The 15776-nt window shown below is 41.4% G+C and overlaps 1 protein-coding gene across 2 annotated transcripts in view; it reads right to left on the bottom strand.

The window, feature by feature from the left end:
* The window catches only part of BRAP (BRCA1 associated protein), a 37471-nt gene that overhangs the window by 11627 nt on the left and 10068 nt on the right, over positions 1-15776 (bottom strand). For both annotated transcript variants that reach the window (XM_029224950.1, XM_029224955.1), the window contains exons 5-9: positions 14674-14787; positions 12869-13017; positions 8657-8732; positions 8056-8194; positions 7580-7689 (exon numbers count right to left, since the gene is read on the bottom strand). In XM_029224950.1, coding sequence (XP_029080783.1) covers positions 7580-7689; positions 8056-8194; positions 8657-8732; positions 12869-13017; positions 14674-14787 — 588 coding nt within the window. The remainder of the gene's footprint in view (positions 1-7579; positions 7690-8055; positions 8195-8656; positions 8733-12868; positions 13018-14673; positions 14788-15776) is intronic.

Genomic DNA, 15776 nt, shown 5'->3' with positions numbered 1-15776 from the left:
TCTCCACACCCTCTCCAGCATTTATTGTTTGTAGATTTTTTTCATGATGGCTATTCTGATCGGTGTGCGGTGATAGCTCATTGTAGTTTTGATTTGCATTTCTCTAATGATTAATGATGTTGAGCATTCTTTCATGTGTTTGTTGGCAGTCCGTATATCTTCTTTGGAGAAATGTCTATTTAGGTCTTCTGCCCATTTTTGGATTGGGTTGTTTGTTTTTTTGTTATTGAGCTGCATGAGCTGCTTGTAAATTCTGGAAATTAATCCTTTGTCAGTTGCTTCATTTGCAAATATATTCTCCCATTCTGAGGGCTGTCTTTTGGTCTTGTTTATGGTTTCCTTTGCTGTGCAAAAGCTTTGAAGTTTCATTAGGTCCCATTTGTTTATTTTTGTTTTTATTTCCATTTCTCTAGGAGGTGGGTCAAAAAGGATCTTGCTGTGATTTATGTCATAGAGTATTCTGCCTACGTTTTCCTCTAAGAGTTTGATAGTTTCTGGCCTTACATTTAAGTCTTTAATCCATTTTGAGCTTATTTTGGTGTATGGTGTTAGGGAGTGACCTAATCTCATACTTTTACATGTACCTGTCCAGTTTTCCCAGCACCACTTATTGAAGAGGCTGTCCTTTCTCCACTGTACATTCCTGCCTCCTCTATCAAAGATAAGGTGACCATATGTGTGTGGGTTTATCTCTGGGATTTCTATCCTGTTCCATTGATCTATCTTTCTGCTTTTGTGCCAGTACCATACTGTCTTGATTACTGTAGCTTTGTAGTATAGTCTGAAGTCAGGGAGCCTGATTCCTCCAGCTCTGTTTTTCGTTCTCAAGATTGCTTTGGCTATTCGGGGTCTTTTGTGTTTCCATACAAATTGTGAAATTTTTTGTTCTAGTTCTGTGAAAAATGCCAGTGGTGGTTTCATAGGGATTGCATTGAATCTGTAGATTGCTTTGGGTAGTAGAGTCATTTTCACAATGTTGATTCTTCCAATCCAAGAACATGGTATATCTCTCCATCTATTTGTTTCATCTTTAATTTCTTTCATCAGTGTCTTATAATTTTCTGCATACAGATCTTTTGTCTCCTTAGGTAGGTTTATTCCTAGATATTTTATTCTTTTTGTTGCAATGGTAAATGGGAGTGTTTTCTTGATTTCACTTTCAAATTTTTCATCATTAGTGTATAGGAATGCCAGAGATTTCTGTGCATTAATTTTGTATCCTGCTACTTTACCAAATTCATTGATTAGCTCTAGTAGTTTTCTCGTAGCATCTTTAGGATTCTCTATGTATAGTATCATGTCATCAGCAAACAGTGACAGCTTTACTTCTTCTTTTCCGATTTGGATTCCTTTTATTTCCTTTTCTTTTCTGATTGCTGTAGCTAAAACTTCCAAAACTATGTTGAATAAGAGTGGTGAGAGTGGGCAACCTTGTTCTGATCTTAGTGGAAATGCTTTCAGCTTTTCACCATTGAGGATGATGTTGGCTGTGGGTTTGTCATATATGGCCTTTATTATGTTGAGGAAAGTTCCCTCTATGCCTACTTTCTGCAGGGTTTTTATCATAAATGGGTGTTGAATTTTGTCGAAAGCTTTCTCTGCATCTATTGAGATGATCACATGGTTTTTCTCCTTCAACTTGTTAATATGGTTTATCACATTGATTGAGGATACTGAAGAATCCTTGCATTCCTGGAATAAACCCTACTTGATCATGGTGTATGATCCTTTTAATGTGCTGTTGGATTCTGTTTGCTAGTATTTTGTTGAGGATTTTTGCATCTATGTTCATCAGTGATATTGGCCTGTAGTTTTCTTTCTTCGTGACATCCTTGTCTGGTTTTGGTATCAAGGTGATGGTGGCCTCGTAGAATGAATTTGGAAGTGTTCCTCCCTCTGCTATATTTTGGAAGAGTTTGAGAAGGATAGGTGTTCTCTAAATGTTTGATAGAATTTGCCTGTGAAGCCATCTGGTCCTGGGCTTTTGTTTGTTGGAAGATTTTTAACCACAGTTTCAATTTCAGTGCTTCTGATTGGCCTGTTCATATTTTCTATTTCTTCCTGATTCAGTCTTGGCAGGTTGTGCATTTCTAAGAATTTGTCCATTTCTTCCAGGTTGTCCATTTTATTAGCATAGAGTTGCTTGTAGTAATCTCTCACGATCTTTTGTATTTCTGCAGTGTCAGTTGTTACTTCTCCTTTTTCATTTCTAATTCTATTGATTTGAGTCTTCTCCCTTTTTTTCTTGATGAGTCTGGCTAATGGTTTATCAATTTTGTTTATCTTCTCAAAGAACCAGTTTTTAGTTTTATTGATCTTTTTTATAGTTTCCTTCATTTCTTTTTCATTTATTTCTGATCTGATTTTTATGATTTCTTTCCTTCTGCTAACTCTGGGTTTTTTTTGTTCTTCTTTCTCTAATTGCTTTAGGTGCAAGGTTAGGTTGTTTATTCGAGATGTTTCCTGTTTCTTAAGGTGGGCTTGTATTGCTATAAACTTCCCTCTTAGAACTGCTTTTGCTGCACCCCATAGGTTTTGGGTCATCGTGTCTCCATTGTCATTTGTTTAATAGGTATTTTTTTGATTTCCTCTTTGATTTCTTCAGTTATCACTTCGTTATTAAGTAGTGTATTGTTTAGCCTCCATGTGTTTGTATTTTTTACAGATCTTTTCCTGTAATTGATATCTAGTCTCATAGCGTTGTGGTCGGAAAAGGTACTTGATACAATTTCAATTTTCTTAAATTTACCAAGGCTTGATTTGTGACCCAAGATATGATCCTGAAGAATGTTCCATGAGCACTTGAGAAAAATGTGTATTCTGTTATTTTTGGATGGAGTGTCCTATAAATATCAATTAAGTCCGTCTTGTTTAATGCATCACTTAAAGCTTGTGTTTTCTTTTTTATTTTCATTTTGGATGATCTGTCCATTGGTGAAAGTGGGGTGTTAAAGTTCCCTACTATGAATGTGTTACTGTCGATTTCCCCTTTTATGGCTGTTAGTATTTGCCTTATGTACTGAGGTGCTCCTATGTTGGGTGCATAAATATTTACTATTGTTATATCTTCTTCTTGGATTGATCCCTTGATCATTACGTAGTGTCCTTCTTTGTCTCTTCTAATAGTCTTTATTTTAAAGTCTATTTTGTCTGATATGAGAATTGCTACTCCAGCTTTCCTTTGGTTTCCATTTGCATGAAATATCTTTTTCCATCCACTTACTTTCAGTCTGTATGTGTCTCTAGGTCTGAAGTGGGTCTCTTGTAGACAGCATATATATGGGTCTTGTTTTTGTATCCATTCAGCCAATCTGTGTCTTTTGGTGGGAGCATTTAGTCCATTTACATTTAAGGTAATTTTCGATATGTATGTTCCTATTCCCATTTTCTAAATTCTTTTGGGTTCGTTATCGTAGGTCTTTTCCTTCTCTTGTGTTTCTTGCCTAGAGAAGTTCCTTTAGCATTTGTTGTAAAGCTAGTTTGGTGGTGCTGAACTCTCTCAGCTTTTGCTTGTCTGTAAAGGTTTTAATTTCTCCATCAAATCTGAATGAGATCCTTGCTGGGTAGAGTAATCTTGGTTGCAGGTTTTTCTCCTTCATCACTTTAAATATGTCCTGCCAGTCCCTTCTGGCTTGCAGAGTTTCTGCTGAAAGATCAGCTGTTAACCTTTTGGGGATTCCCTTGTGTGTTATTTGCTGTTTCTCCCTTGCTGTTTTTTTTCTTTTTTTTTTTCTTTTTTTTTTTGGCGCTACAGGGGCCTCTCACTGTTGTGCTCTCTCCCGTTGTGGAGCACAGGCTCCGGACACGCAGGCTCAGCAGCCATGGCTCATGGGCCCAGCTGCTCTGTGGCATGTGGGATCTTCCTGGACCGGGGCACGAACCCCTGTCCCCTGCATCGGCAGGCGGACTCTCAACCACTGCGCCACCAGGGAAGCCCTCCCTTACTGCTTTTAATATGTTTTCTTTGTATTTAATTTTTGACAGTTTGATTAATATGTGTCTTGGCGTATTTCTCCTTGGATTTATCCTGTATGGGACTCTCTGTGCTTCCTGGACTTGATTAACTATTTCCTTTCCCATATTAGGGAAGTTTTCAACTATAATCTCCTCAAATATTTTCTCAGTCCCTTTCTTTTTCTCTTCTTCTTCTGGAACCCCTATAATTCGAATGTTGGTGCGTTTAATGTTGTCCCAGAGGTCTCTGAGACTGTCCTCAGTTCTTTTCATTCTTTTCTCTTTATTCTGCTCTGCAGTAGTTATTTCCACTATTTTATCTTTCAGGTCACTTATCCGTTCTTCTGCCTCAGTTATTCTGCTATTGATCCCATCTAGAGTATTTTTAATTTCATTTATTGTGTTCATCACTGTTTGTTTCATCTTTAGTTCTTCTAGGTCCTTGTTAAATGTTTCTTGCATTTTGTCTATTCTATTCCAAGATTTTGGATCATCTTTACTATCATTATTCTGAATTCTTTTTCAGGTAGACTGCCTATTTCCTCTTCATTTGTTTGGTCTGGTGGGTTTTCACCTTGCTCCTTCATCTGCTGTGTATTTCTCTGTCTTCTCATTTTGCTTATCCTACTGTGTTTGGGGTCTCCTTTTTGCAGGCTGCAGGTTCGTAGTTCCCATTGTTTTTGGTGTCTGTCCCCAGTGGCTAAGGTTGGTTCAGTGGGTTGTGCAGGCTTCCTGGTGGAGGGAACTATTGCCTGTGTTCTGGTGGATGAGGCTGGATCTTGTCCTTCTGGTGGGCAGGTCCACATCTGGTGGTGTGTTTTGGGGTGTCTGTGGACTTATTATGATTTTAGGCAGCCTCTCTGCTAATGGGTGGGGTTGTGTTACTGTTTGGTAGTTGTTTGGCATAAGGTGTCCAGCACTGTAGCTTGGTGGTCGTTGAGTGAAGCTGGGTGCTGGCGTTGAGATGGAGATCTCTGGGAGATTTTCGCCATTTGATATTATGTGGAGCTGGGAGGTCTCTTGTTGACCAGTGTCCTGAAGTTGGCTCTCCCATCTCAGAGGCACAGCACTGACTCCTGGCTGCAGCACCAAGAGCCTTTCATCCACACGGCTGGCACAAGGTGCCCATCCCCGGTTTCACATCAACATGATCTCAGGCACAAACCTCCTTGTTTTTCCATTTTGTCTTTAAGTTACTTGTTGAAACAACGGCCCGCCGTCCGCACGACTGTCGCGGCTTCGGCCGCCGGGGCCCCTCCAGAGCCGGCAGCCTCAGTGAGGCCGCCCTCCCCTCGGGCTCCGGGGCAGTTCCGTGATGGCGGAGGGAATAGACCCCAAGCCGCCGGGAGTTCTCTACATGGTTTTAAATCAAAGTGTAACTCAAATCAGCTCATCCATCTGCCCCCTACAGGAAGCTGTCCCTGTCACTCCCAGCCCTGGGTTAATTGCCTCTCTCGGCTCCCACGACACTGTGCCTATCATTACCAGCACTTATGACATTAGCACTTAATCACCGGTTTGCCTGCCTCTCTCCTTGACTGGACTGAACTCTTTGAAAGCAAGGGTTATATCTTCATTTTTGTACCCCCAGTGCCTGGCACATTCTGGATGTCAAGAAATGTTTGCTGCCTCAATGCATGAATGAATGAACAGTGCTGTGTAACTACAGGGAAAGGATAGGATCCGGTAGGACTTCTGAGAGAAGGTGAGATTTGAGAGGACTCCTGACAGACAGACAGGAGGAGGAGACAGATTCCAGAGAACTAACAAGATGTGAGCTGTGGATGTTTAGAACTGCTTCAGAGATGAAGTGAGACCAATGAGGCTGGGGTGTAGGGTATGGAGAGATGGGGCCTATGGAAGGCTCTGGGGTATGATATTGAGAAATAAGAGCCAAGGAGTGGCAAGATCACATCTGCATTCTGGAAAGACCATTCCAGGAGACTGGAAGAGATCTAATCATGTTTGCAGGCCAGAGAAGAGAATGAAAGAGCAACAGAAAGAAAGGACAATTGGAAGACTGTATGTGTGTGTGTCACTAGAATGTATGTTCCATGAGGGCAGGGAGTCTATTTAATGCTGAGCTCCCAGCAGCACATGGAAGAGTGGCTAACAGATGGCAACCCTCAATAAGTATTCACTGAATGAACATACTTAATTTGGAAGAGTTACTACAAACTTAACATTAAAAATTTGAATTTTTTGGGGGGACTTCCCTGGTGGTCCAGTGGTTAAGAGTCCGCCTCCCAATGCAGGGGACGTGGGTTCGATCCCTGGTCAGGGAACTAAGATCCCACATGCCGCGGGGCAACTAAGCCCACAAGTGCTGCAACTACTGAGCCCGCGCACTCTGGAGCCCAAGCACCACAACTGGAGAGAAGCCCTCCCGCCGCGATGAAAGATCCTGCGTGCCACAACTGAGACCTGATGCAGCCAAAAATATAAATAAATAAATAAATATTAAAAAAAAAAGATTTGAATTTTTTTCACATCAATACAATTTATTAATGGTAACATCAGCTCTATTTTAGGCCATTCCACTGACCTTAAGAGTCTAGAGATAAGCAAGTTTTCAAATGTCCACCTCCTCCCAAGGTTAATGTATTTGTTTTTAAAGTAATCATTTTGAAATTTATAAAATAGGAGTCATGTTAAACTCTTCCTTCCTTAATATAAAATTTACACATCAATTTTATAGTAGATGGGGTTTACTGCTATGAGAAAAATAAGACTGTGGTAATTTTATTGCTTCCTCAATTATATGAAAACCCTAAAAATGGCTTTATCTATATAAGGGTCCAATTATAAAAGCCAGCCCAATATATGGGAAAAAGCTTCTCAGCATGGAAAGATGCTATTGGGGTTAACTTATCCTGACCAAGTTTGCTCAATTTCCAACTGCTACTGTGATGCCAACAGGAAGAATTTTTTTTTTATAACTTTTTTTTTCAAGAATATATTTTATTTTATTTTTTATTTTTTGGCCACACCGTGCAGCATGTGGGATCTCAATTCCCCGACGAGGGATCGAACCCGTGCCCCCTGCAGTGGAAGCGTGGAGTCCTAACCACTGGACCACCAGGGAATCCCCCCCAACAGGAAGATTCTTAAACATTTTTTTTTTTTTTTTTGCTGTATGTGGGCCTCTCACTGTTGTGGCCTCTCCCGTTGCGGAGCACAGGCTCCAGATGCGTAGGCTCAGCGGCCACGGCTCACGGGCCCAGCCGCTCCGTGGCATGTGGGATCTTCCCGAACCGGGGCACGAACCCGTGTCCCCTGCATCGGCAGGCGGACTCTCAACCACTGCGCCACCAGGAAAGCCCAGGAAGATTCTTAATTTCCACCTTTATCACAGCTATAGAGGACAACACTAATGCTGTACTTGAGACAACCAGGAACATGACACTAAAGGTAATAAGGCTCAGTGAAACTTATTAGATTTTCAAAGAAGAAAATCAGATGGAATAAAAATATTTTTATAATCCTTCAGAGCAATACAGGTCTTTAAAACAAAAGCTAACATGCAGGGCATATGGCAAAATTAAAAGCCCAAACAACCTTTCAAGTTAGAGTAGTAAAAAGCAGTAGACATAGGTATTCAGTAATTATTAATAAAATATCTTACCTCTAACTGTAAGGCATCTATTTTCTCCTCCTGGCAAGTATCACCCTCACATTCATACTGTACTATCTTTCCATCTGTCTTACTTGCGACCAGTCGATGGACATAATTATCTAAAGAAAAGAATTAGTCAACCAAGGCATGTTTCTTCAGAATGAAAAGGGTCTCCATAAGCCTTTAACTTTGACAAAATTATGTTTTTACAGATCCAAATTAAATGCCTTGCAATATTTCTTTAAAAGTGGGTTAAATCATTTGAATTTAAAAAAAAAAGAGAGGGCAGAGGGTAAGTATTAACTCTCTTTATCCTCTGCAATGCAGGCCATTCACAGGAAATAGTGCCCTATGGGGCACCATGAGAATTGGAGTTTGCCACAGCTGTCAGGAAGACTTCAAGCTGTGAGAGCAAGGGGAGAGGTTCTGACGGAGACGTTTTCAGAAAGAATGAATCCAAATTAGAAAATGGGAGTGGTGTTCACCTCCAGCATAGTCCCAGACTCGATGGTTGGTGAGCTGCATGGCATATGTGTGCTGGGTCTCCTCGAAGTGCTTATAGGCATGTCGACTCACATACCGTCCACATCCTATGTGGCCACATATTAAACAAATCCAGAGGTTCTGCCGAGAAGGAGGTAAGATCTTAATTAGTTACATAAAAACACATGACCTGGTCCACTGGGGTGGAAAGAGGAGAGCCTGACACAGGATGAGGTTTAGAGTTGTTTCTACAGGAGTTCTGAATAAATATGTTTAAAACCCAACAAGCAAGGATGCTTTTAGGGGTCAATTAGTTTTTCGCTCTGGATTCTATGGAACTCTATGTAAATAGTAAGAAAAAATAATCACAATTATCAACAAAAGTCTAGGCGTTTTCAAAGGACAAAGAATGAAACCATAAAGTATTTTGTGTAGGAGTAAAATAGTTCGTGTATTTTTATTTTTTGCCTGACCCTGGACAAAAAGAAAAAAAAAAAAATCAGTCTCAAAAGAATTGAAAAGAATTTACGCCACACTGGGTAGTAGAAAACCCCAGACGATTAAAGCCGCGTGCATTACTCTTCCCCACCACTCGTTACTTACTTCCTGAACGCCACACTCGAAACACTTATTTTCTTCTACTGGCTCTGGTGTTTGACAGTATCGGCAAACAGGGCACCTATAAAGGACACCAAAAAAAATAATAATACAGATTAAATATAAAAGACAGCTGTCACAGAACCCAAAAGTCAAAAATGTAATTGTATATCCTCCCTCTCTTATATAATAGTTTTAAGTTTATCATAATTAAGGACATCATTCAAAAGACAAATGCTTTCAAGCTATTCTCAAATGAAATGGAAAAAAAAACACAATTTTTAAAAATTAATTAATTTATTTTTGGCTGCATTGGGTCTTCGTTGCTGCATGAGGGCCTTCTCTAGTTGCTACAAGTGGGGGCTACTCTTTTTTTTGTTTGTTTATTTTGTTGTGGTACGCGGGCCTTTCACTGCTGTGGCCTCTCCCGTTGCAGAGCACAGGCTCCGGACGCGCAGGCTCAGCGGCCATGGCTCACGGGCCCAGCCGCTCCGCGGCATGTGGGATCTTCCCAGACCAGGGCACGAACCCATGTCCCCTGCATCGTCAGGCAGACTCTCAACCACTGCGCCACCAGGGAAGCCCGGGGGTTACTCTTTGTTACAGTGCAAGGGCTTCTCATTGCAGTGGCTTCTCTTGTTGTGGAGCATGGGCTCTAGGCACGTGGGCTTCAGTAGTTGTGGCACGCAGGCTCAGTAGTTATGGCTCACGGGCTTAGTTGCTCCACGGCATGTGGGATCTTCCCAGACCAGGGCTTGAACTCGTGTCCCCTGCAACGGCAGGCGTATTCTTAACCACTGCGCCACCAGGGAAGTCCCACAAAATATTGATAAAGCTGAGGATAAGGGAAAAATCTTGATCTGCCTCATATCTTTCTCCACTCTTCTGTCTAAAGCTTAGGTAATCAAAGAACTAAATATTTATAGGTTAGAATTAGAGACTTGAGACGAGTTGTTAATTTTGTTTCATGTCTGGCTACCCACAATGTATTTTTATTTCAATCTAGCTTATCCCCACTTCTCAAAGTTTTAAATCATCCAAAATGTACCCTGTCCTCTCAAGGTTGCTCCTAAGAGTTGAAACTAAATTCTGTAGTAAACTTCACTAAAAAAAAAAAGTTAATGTCCTTCATGAAACACATACAACATTTTATCATACAATGAATTTCATCTGGAAAAAGATATGCTGACTTGCTTGGCTGTGGTGAGCATTTTACAGTGTTGATGTATATCGGGTCATCTAGTTGTACACCTTAAATATATACAATTTTTGATTGTCAATTATACTTCAATAAAAATGAAAAAAAATTGAAAAAATCCATTAACCCTTATACTCAAGACAAAGTAATGCTAAGTTCCAGTCACGAATATTTGTGTCCAATGGGCAAAAATGATAGAAAGTAGGTGATAGTTGAGGCTAAGTGAACTGGCACCAAGAAGAAAGAATGCTCAAGATGTAACTAGTATCAGTTTGTTACCCTACTGAATAGATAAAACCAAGAAATGGAAATAAGCAGGAAGAACACTAAGTTCTTATCACAGATAAGGACTATGTTTCCCAAGAGAAAGCTAAAGGATTTAGTCTGTCTCTTTCTTTAGTACCAAAAGAGAAGACAGGACAAACTTGAAGAAGTAACAAAAGTGGCAGCTAGGGACTTCCCGGGTGGCCCAGTGGTTAAGAATCCACCTGCCAATGCTGGGGACACGGGTTTGAGCCCTGGCCGGGGAAGATCCCACATGCCGCAGAGCAACTAAGCCCGTGCACCACAACTACTGAGCCTGTGCTCTAGAGCCCACAAGCCACAACTACTGAAGCCCGTGTGCCACAACTACTGAAGCCCACGTGCCTAGAGCCCGTGCTCCGCAACAAGAGAAGCCACTGCAATGAGAAGCCCATGTACCACAACAAAGAGTAGCCCCCACTCGCCACAACTAGAGAAAGCCCGCGCACAGCAACGAAGACCCAATGTGGCCAAAAATAAATAATAAATAAATTTATTTAAAAAAAAAGAAGTGGCAGCTAGGACTCCACAAGCAGTCTTGTCAAACGTAGGAACTAGCTCTGTGTCATCACTTCAGTCTTTGTGGCAGCTGTGGTAGTGGTGGGATAAGAAAACAGCAAACGAATTCTGAAATCTAATTTTCTACACTGTGCCAAAATGATCTTTCCGAAATGTATGATCCTGAGAATAAAAAGGAAAAAGGGGGGGAAATTATAAAAATAAACTTATCTGTACTATACAATTAGCCCTCTATGATATACCATCTCATCTATTAAAAAATAACAGTTCATTCAATTCTTCCTGCCTTCCCTTCAAAAATAATTTTGAGTTGTAATCTTATTTTCCTGAGGAGATATTTGGGGAAATCCTCTCAGAATGTCCTTCCCTGACAAAAAACCACCCTTCGTGACCTGGTACCAATACCGCCTTCTGTAAGCAACCCTTCCAGACCACCCCAGCGGGGCAGCTGGCTCTCTCTCATATCTACCTCGAATTGTAAGCATACATGTATGTGTGGCTCTCCCTTAGCAGATCAATGTTCCCGAGGAGGGTCTGTGTTTGTTTCTCTCCCCCTCAGCACACAGCATTGTAGTTGCACATAGGGAGGCTCAAAACCCACTTGCTGAAGGCACTGCATGGTTTTGAGGGCAGCTGCCCGGTGGGTTGAATTCTGGACCCAGTTCTGGCATTCGTTCTCTGTCATGACACTTTGAGCATGCTAATTTTCACCTCTGGGCCTTTGTCTCCTCTTCTATAAAATGAGGAGGTTGGACAAGATGGTCCCTGAGGAAACTTCCAACTTGAAAATGCTATGGTTTTACAAAAATTAACTTGTACGGAAAGTAAAATTGGAGTGGCAGGAAACAAAAAAGCATCCAGAACTTAAATGGTGTAGCAGATGGACACAAGATACAGACAGACCCTTTATGGAACACAAACATCTCAGCGTGGCTTTATTCAAGGCAAATTTAAACCTGGACAATTCTCTGAAGAACCCTCAAATGATACCCCAGAATTGACCAATGACTCTACAGAACTGGGGCAAGATTCTTCTCCAGGTAAACAAGCCACGGAAAAGCCAGGGTCTATTTATTTGCTCAAAGATATTTACTGAGCTCCTCCTACGCACCACGTCCCCTGCTAAGTGTGAGCGGCACAGCAGAGAACAGCCAGACAGGGTCCCTGCTCTGTAAAGCTGACCACGTGGGGGCAGAGAACAGACTCCTGTGGACTTTCGCCCCTCCTTATTCCTGGGCTTTGGAACGTGATTTCCCCCTTCCCATGCAGACCCCCTCCCCTACACTGCCTTCTCGCCGGTTCCACTGTTCAGCTGGCTAACTCCTGTTCATCCTCCCTGAGAGGCTGCCTCTCAGACAGCCCTGGCTGTGTCAGGGCCCTATTCTCGAGTCACAATGCTGCAACGCTGCTCCTTTGTAACACTTGCAATGGCTGTAATTTCACATTTATTTGTGTAATTATTTGATTCTGCACCTTCCTCTCTGTACTGGGAAACCCACAAGGCCAGCGTCTGAAGGCCACAAGGCCTTTCTAGCTAAGACCCACAATGCAGTTTGCAAAGGGAGCAGCAACCTCTGACTGAAAAAAAAAAAAAAAAAGGTACAGGTTACACCTCAGTTTTTTGTCTGCACAATGCCACCCTACAAATAGGGCCTCTGTTGCACTGGGAAACAGGAGAACATAGGTGTGTGTGTGCCTCATACTTAGTGACTACTGTTACTACTGGCCACCAAGCCATCAACAACATGATAAATCCAAAATGTCAGATTGCTGTAGCCCAGCACCCTTTGATAAGAAAGCCAAAGTAAAGAGTAGACATAAAGTGCAGGTGATAAACAAGATTTTAGACCTGGATGTCATTTTAGCATGAGAGCCTCAAAGCTAAACTTCCCCCACCCCCTCATTTTCTGGCTCTTCGAAGGAAAGAACAATTCATGCTGCTTTGGGACATTCCGTAAGCATTCAGAACTGGCACACTAAAAGGGACTTGGTCTAGGAATGCTGATCCTCACGTGAACTGAGGAAAGCAAAGAAGAAACACGGAAGGCCCTTCTATGTGACCTCTTCACCATCGTGGTACCCAGGTTTATAAAGTCAAATACTTGGAGTGATTCATTTTGGGGGGGCGGCTGTTCTTAATTCTGGGAAAGGGTAATAATGAGCTTTGACAGGGTAGGGGGGTAACCTCCTGCACTCACGTTGTGTCATCCCAGCGCTGCAGACACTGGCTGTGGAAGCTGTGGTTACATAAGGTGGTGAGAATGCCGTTCACGGACTCGTCCATGCGCTCCAGACACACTGTGCACTTGGGGAGCTCCGTTAGGTCCATCACAGGGAGGCTGGCCCCCTACAGGGAAACACCTCGAATAAGCCTCACTTGTCATCCACGGTTCTAATTTTTTTTTTTTTTCTTTTAAAGCAACAGTTTTCCTGTTACTTTTTGACTCCTCGCAGCATGTTCTCAGTATTATTGCTTTGTGAAAATAAATTGGTAAGATTTTCATCCATGCAACAAATATTAATTAAGCACCTCCTACAGTCCCAGCACTGTGCTAGGCACTATGGATACAGTGGCGAACAAAGCAGACGAGGATGCCTGCCCTCACAGAGCTGACATTCTAGGAAGGGAGACTGCTGCCAGAATCTTCTGTTACCAGACTCCTTGCTCTAACTCTGAATGGCCATGACTATACTAGAACACAAAGGAATAAAAGCAGGAGAACAGGAGTGTATCTGACTGATTTTTCCACAAAGTTAAGTTAAAACTTGACACTTTCCACTAAGTGATAACAGTATCAACAACAGTGATTTTATTTATTTATTCATTTAGCACATACTTATTAATTCCCTGCTATGTGTGCCAGACACTGTTCTAGGTGTGGGGCAATGGTGAGCAAAAACAGATTCAGTAAGTCCCAGAAAACAAAGTCTGTCCCTGTCCTCACACAGCTTAGATTCTAGTAGAGACATACGAAATTCAAAATTTTAAAAAGTATAATTACCTGTGGTTATAAATGCTATGAAAGAACAGGGTGTGAAATAGGGGGCATAACAATCTAGGTGGTCAAGAAAGGCACCTCTAACACAGCGGTGTCTGACCCAAGCCCTGCCAACTGTGGGACTATTGAGGCAAAGGTAAGGCGTACAAATGAGGACACACTGAGAAAAGTCACATTAATCTACGGTCCCTGAAGAGAAGATATTTACAGGAAATCTCTCAAGAAGCCGTGTTCATTTAGAGAAAGGAATTTCTAAAACTGAGGCCTTGCCCAGCACCTGGCAAAAGGGAAGACTGATTTTATCCTTTGCCAATTTTTATTTTACCTAATCTAATGACAGAACAATCTAATCAGAACTTATTCCTATCAAGCTGAATTCAAGGTAAAAAGACCTTTAGGGCTACTTTAAAAGTAAGAAAGGAAATATTAAAAGCATAACCGAGCTAGATCTACTACTTTATAAAATGATTCAAACAGCACGTATTATAGGAAAGCTTCCCATGGAGGGTGGGAGATCAGGGGAATCATAAATTGCCATCAAAACAGAATCAAAAATCAGGACGAGGATTAAGGGTTAACATTTCAAACAAAAACATTTCTTTTAGGCTCTAGGCAACGTTTCATCCATCTGGAATAGATACATACTCATTTTCCGCAACACAGATAATACCCTTTTTTAAAAAAATACTTTGGACAATTTTTAAAACTTGAGATAAAATTCACATATGTAAAATTTGCCATTTTAAAGTGGTTTTTAGTATATTCACAAGGCTGTGCACCCATCACACCACCACCTAATTCAAGAACATTTCTATCACCCCCAAAAGAAACTTTGTTCTTGTTAGCAGTCACTCCTCACTTCTCTCTCCCCCAGCCTCTGGCAACTAATCTATTTTCTGTCTCTATGGACTGGTCTATTCTGGACATTTCTGCAGATATCTTGACTTTCAACTTTATACCATTCTGATATGTTTATATCAAATATAAGAATTATTCACACTTACATCTTCAGATTTCAGTACTTCAGCCCTCTCCACATAGACCAGCTGGCAAACATCATCTTCTATTGAGTTGAACTGGCGGCCGTTGCATGCCATGTAGAAGCTATCTGCATCGGCCTAGGTGAACCAGTGGGGAAAAGGAAAAAGTTAAGAGAGAGATCCTGAAAACGTGCTTTCTATTCAAGATGCATGGCTTCAATTATTCTGTTCTGCAGCTTTTAAAAGTTATACTTAGGAGAGAAAGCAACTGCCAAAAGTAACATCTATGGCAGCAGGTTCACAGGCTAACTGAACCCTGCAGGTCAATATCCTACATCTCTACAATTTTTCCTGATACGTGATAGTCTTACTGGAACTAGCAGAAGCTACTGCAGTGCAATAAACTGACAGCTACTACAATTTTAATACATATTCAACCAACAATGGTCAACGTTTCCCGTGATATCATTTTTTTTCTTTCTTCTTTTTTTTTTTGCCTCTAGTCAGCACTTTCACAGCCACTGAAGTCAAGCCTATTTGGAACCAAGTCATAAGCAATGATTGTTAAAGAGCTTTTTTTTTTCCTCAGCCACACCACATGGCCTGCGGGATCTTAGTTCCCCACCCAGGGATTGAACCCGGGCCCCTGGCAGTGAAAGCGCTGAGTCTTAACCACTGGACTGCCAGGGAATTCCCTACAGAAGAGCTTTTTAAAACAAATGTCAGCATCTATGTGAGGAAAAATAGAGGACCAGTGGAACTGGTATGGAGTGAAAAGCCAATTCCTTCTTTTCAATAAACCCAACAATAATAATAATAATACATGATAGATAAGAATCCTATCAGGAGGTTTTAAGCAACTAGTGTGTAACACCAAAAGCAAAACTTCTGTCCAAGGTCAAGAGGTCCAAGATGAACCAGCCTTTAAAATACTAACAACTTGTTCCCTTGGAGTGGAAGACAGATAAAATCAGGGGAAACAGTCCCCTGTAGGTAAAGCTGCAAAGGCACATGTGCATTTGTGAATATGGACACAAGTAAATCAAATCTTCCAGTCTAGCCTTAGTAGAAAGTAACAAAGAGAAAAGTCCAGCTTTTAAAACTCATTAAGTTTTAGAGGCAGCTGA

The sequence above is a fragment of the Monodon monoceros genome, unplaced genomic scaffold (assembly GCF_005190385.1).
Source record: "Monodon monoceros isolate NGI ecotype Baffin Bay Population unplaced genomic scaffold, NGI_Narwhal_1 Super_Scaffold_1, whole genome shotgun sequence".
NCBI classification, from domain to species: domain Eukaryota; kingdom Metazoa; phylum Chordata; class Mammalia; order Artiodactyla; family Monodontidae; genus Monodon; species Monodon monoceros.
Note: the sequence above shows the minus strand (reverse complement) of the source record. Positions and strands in the feature narration are given on the sequence as shown.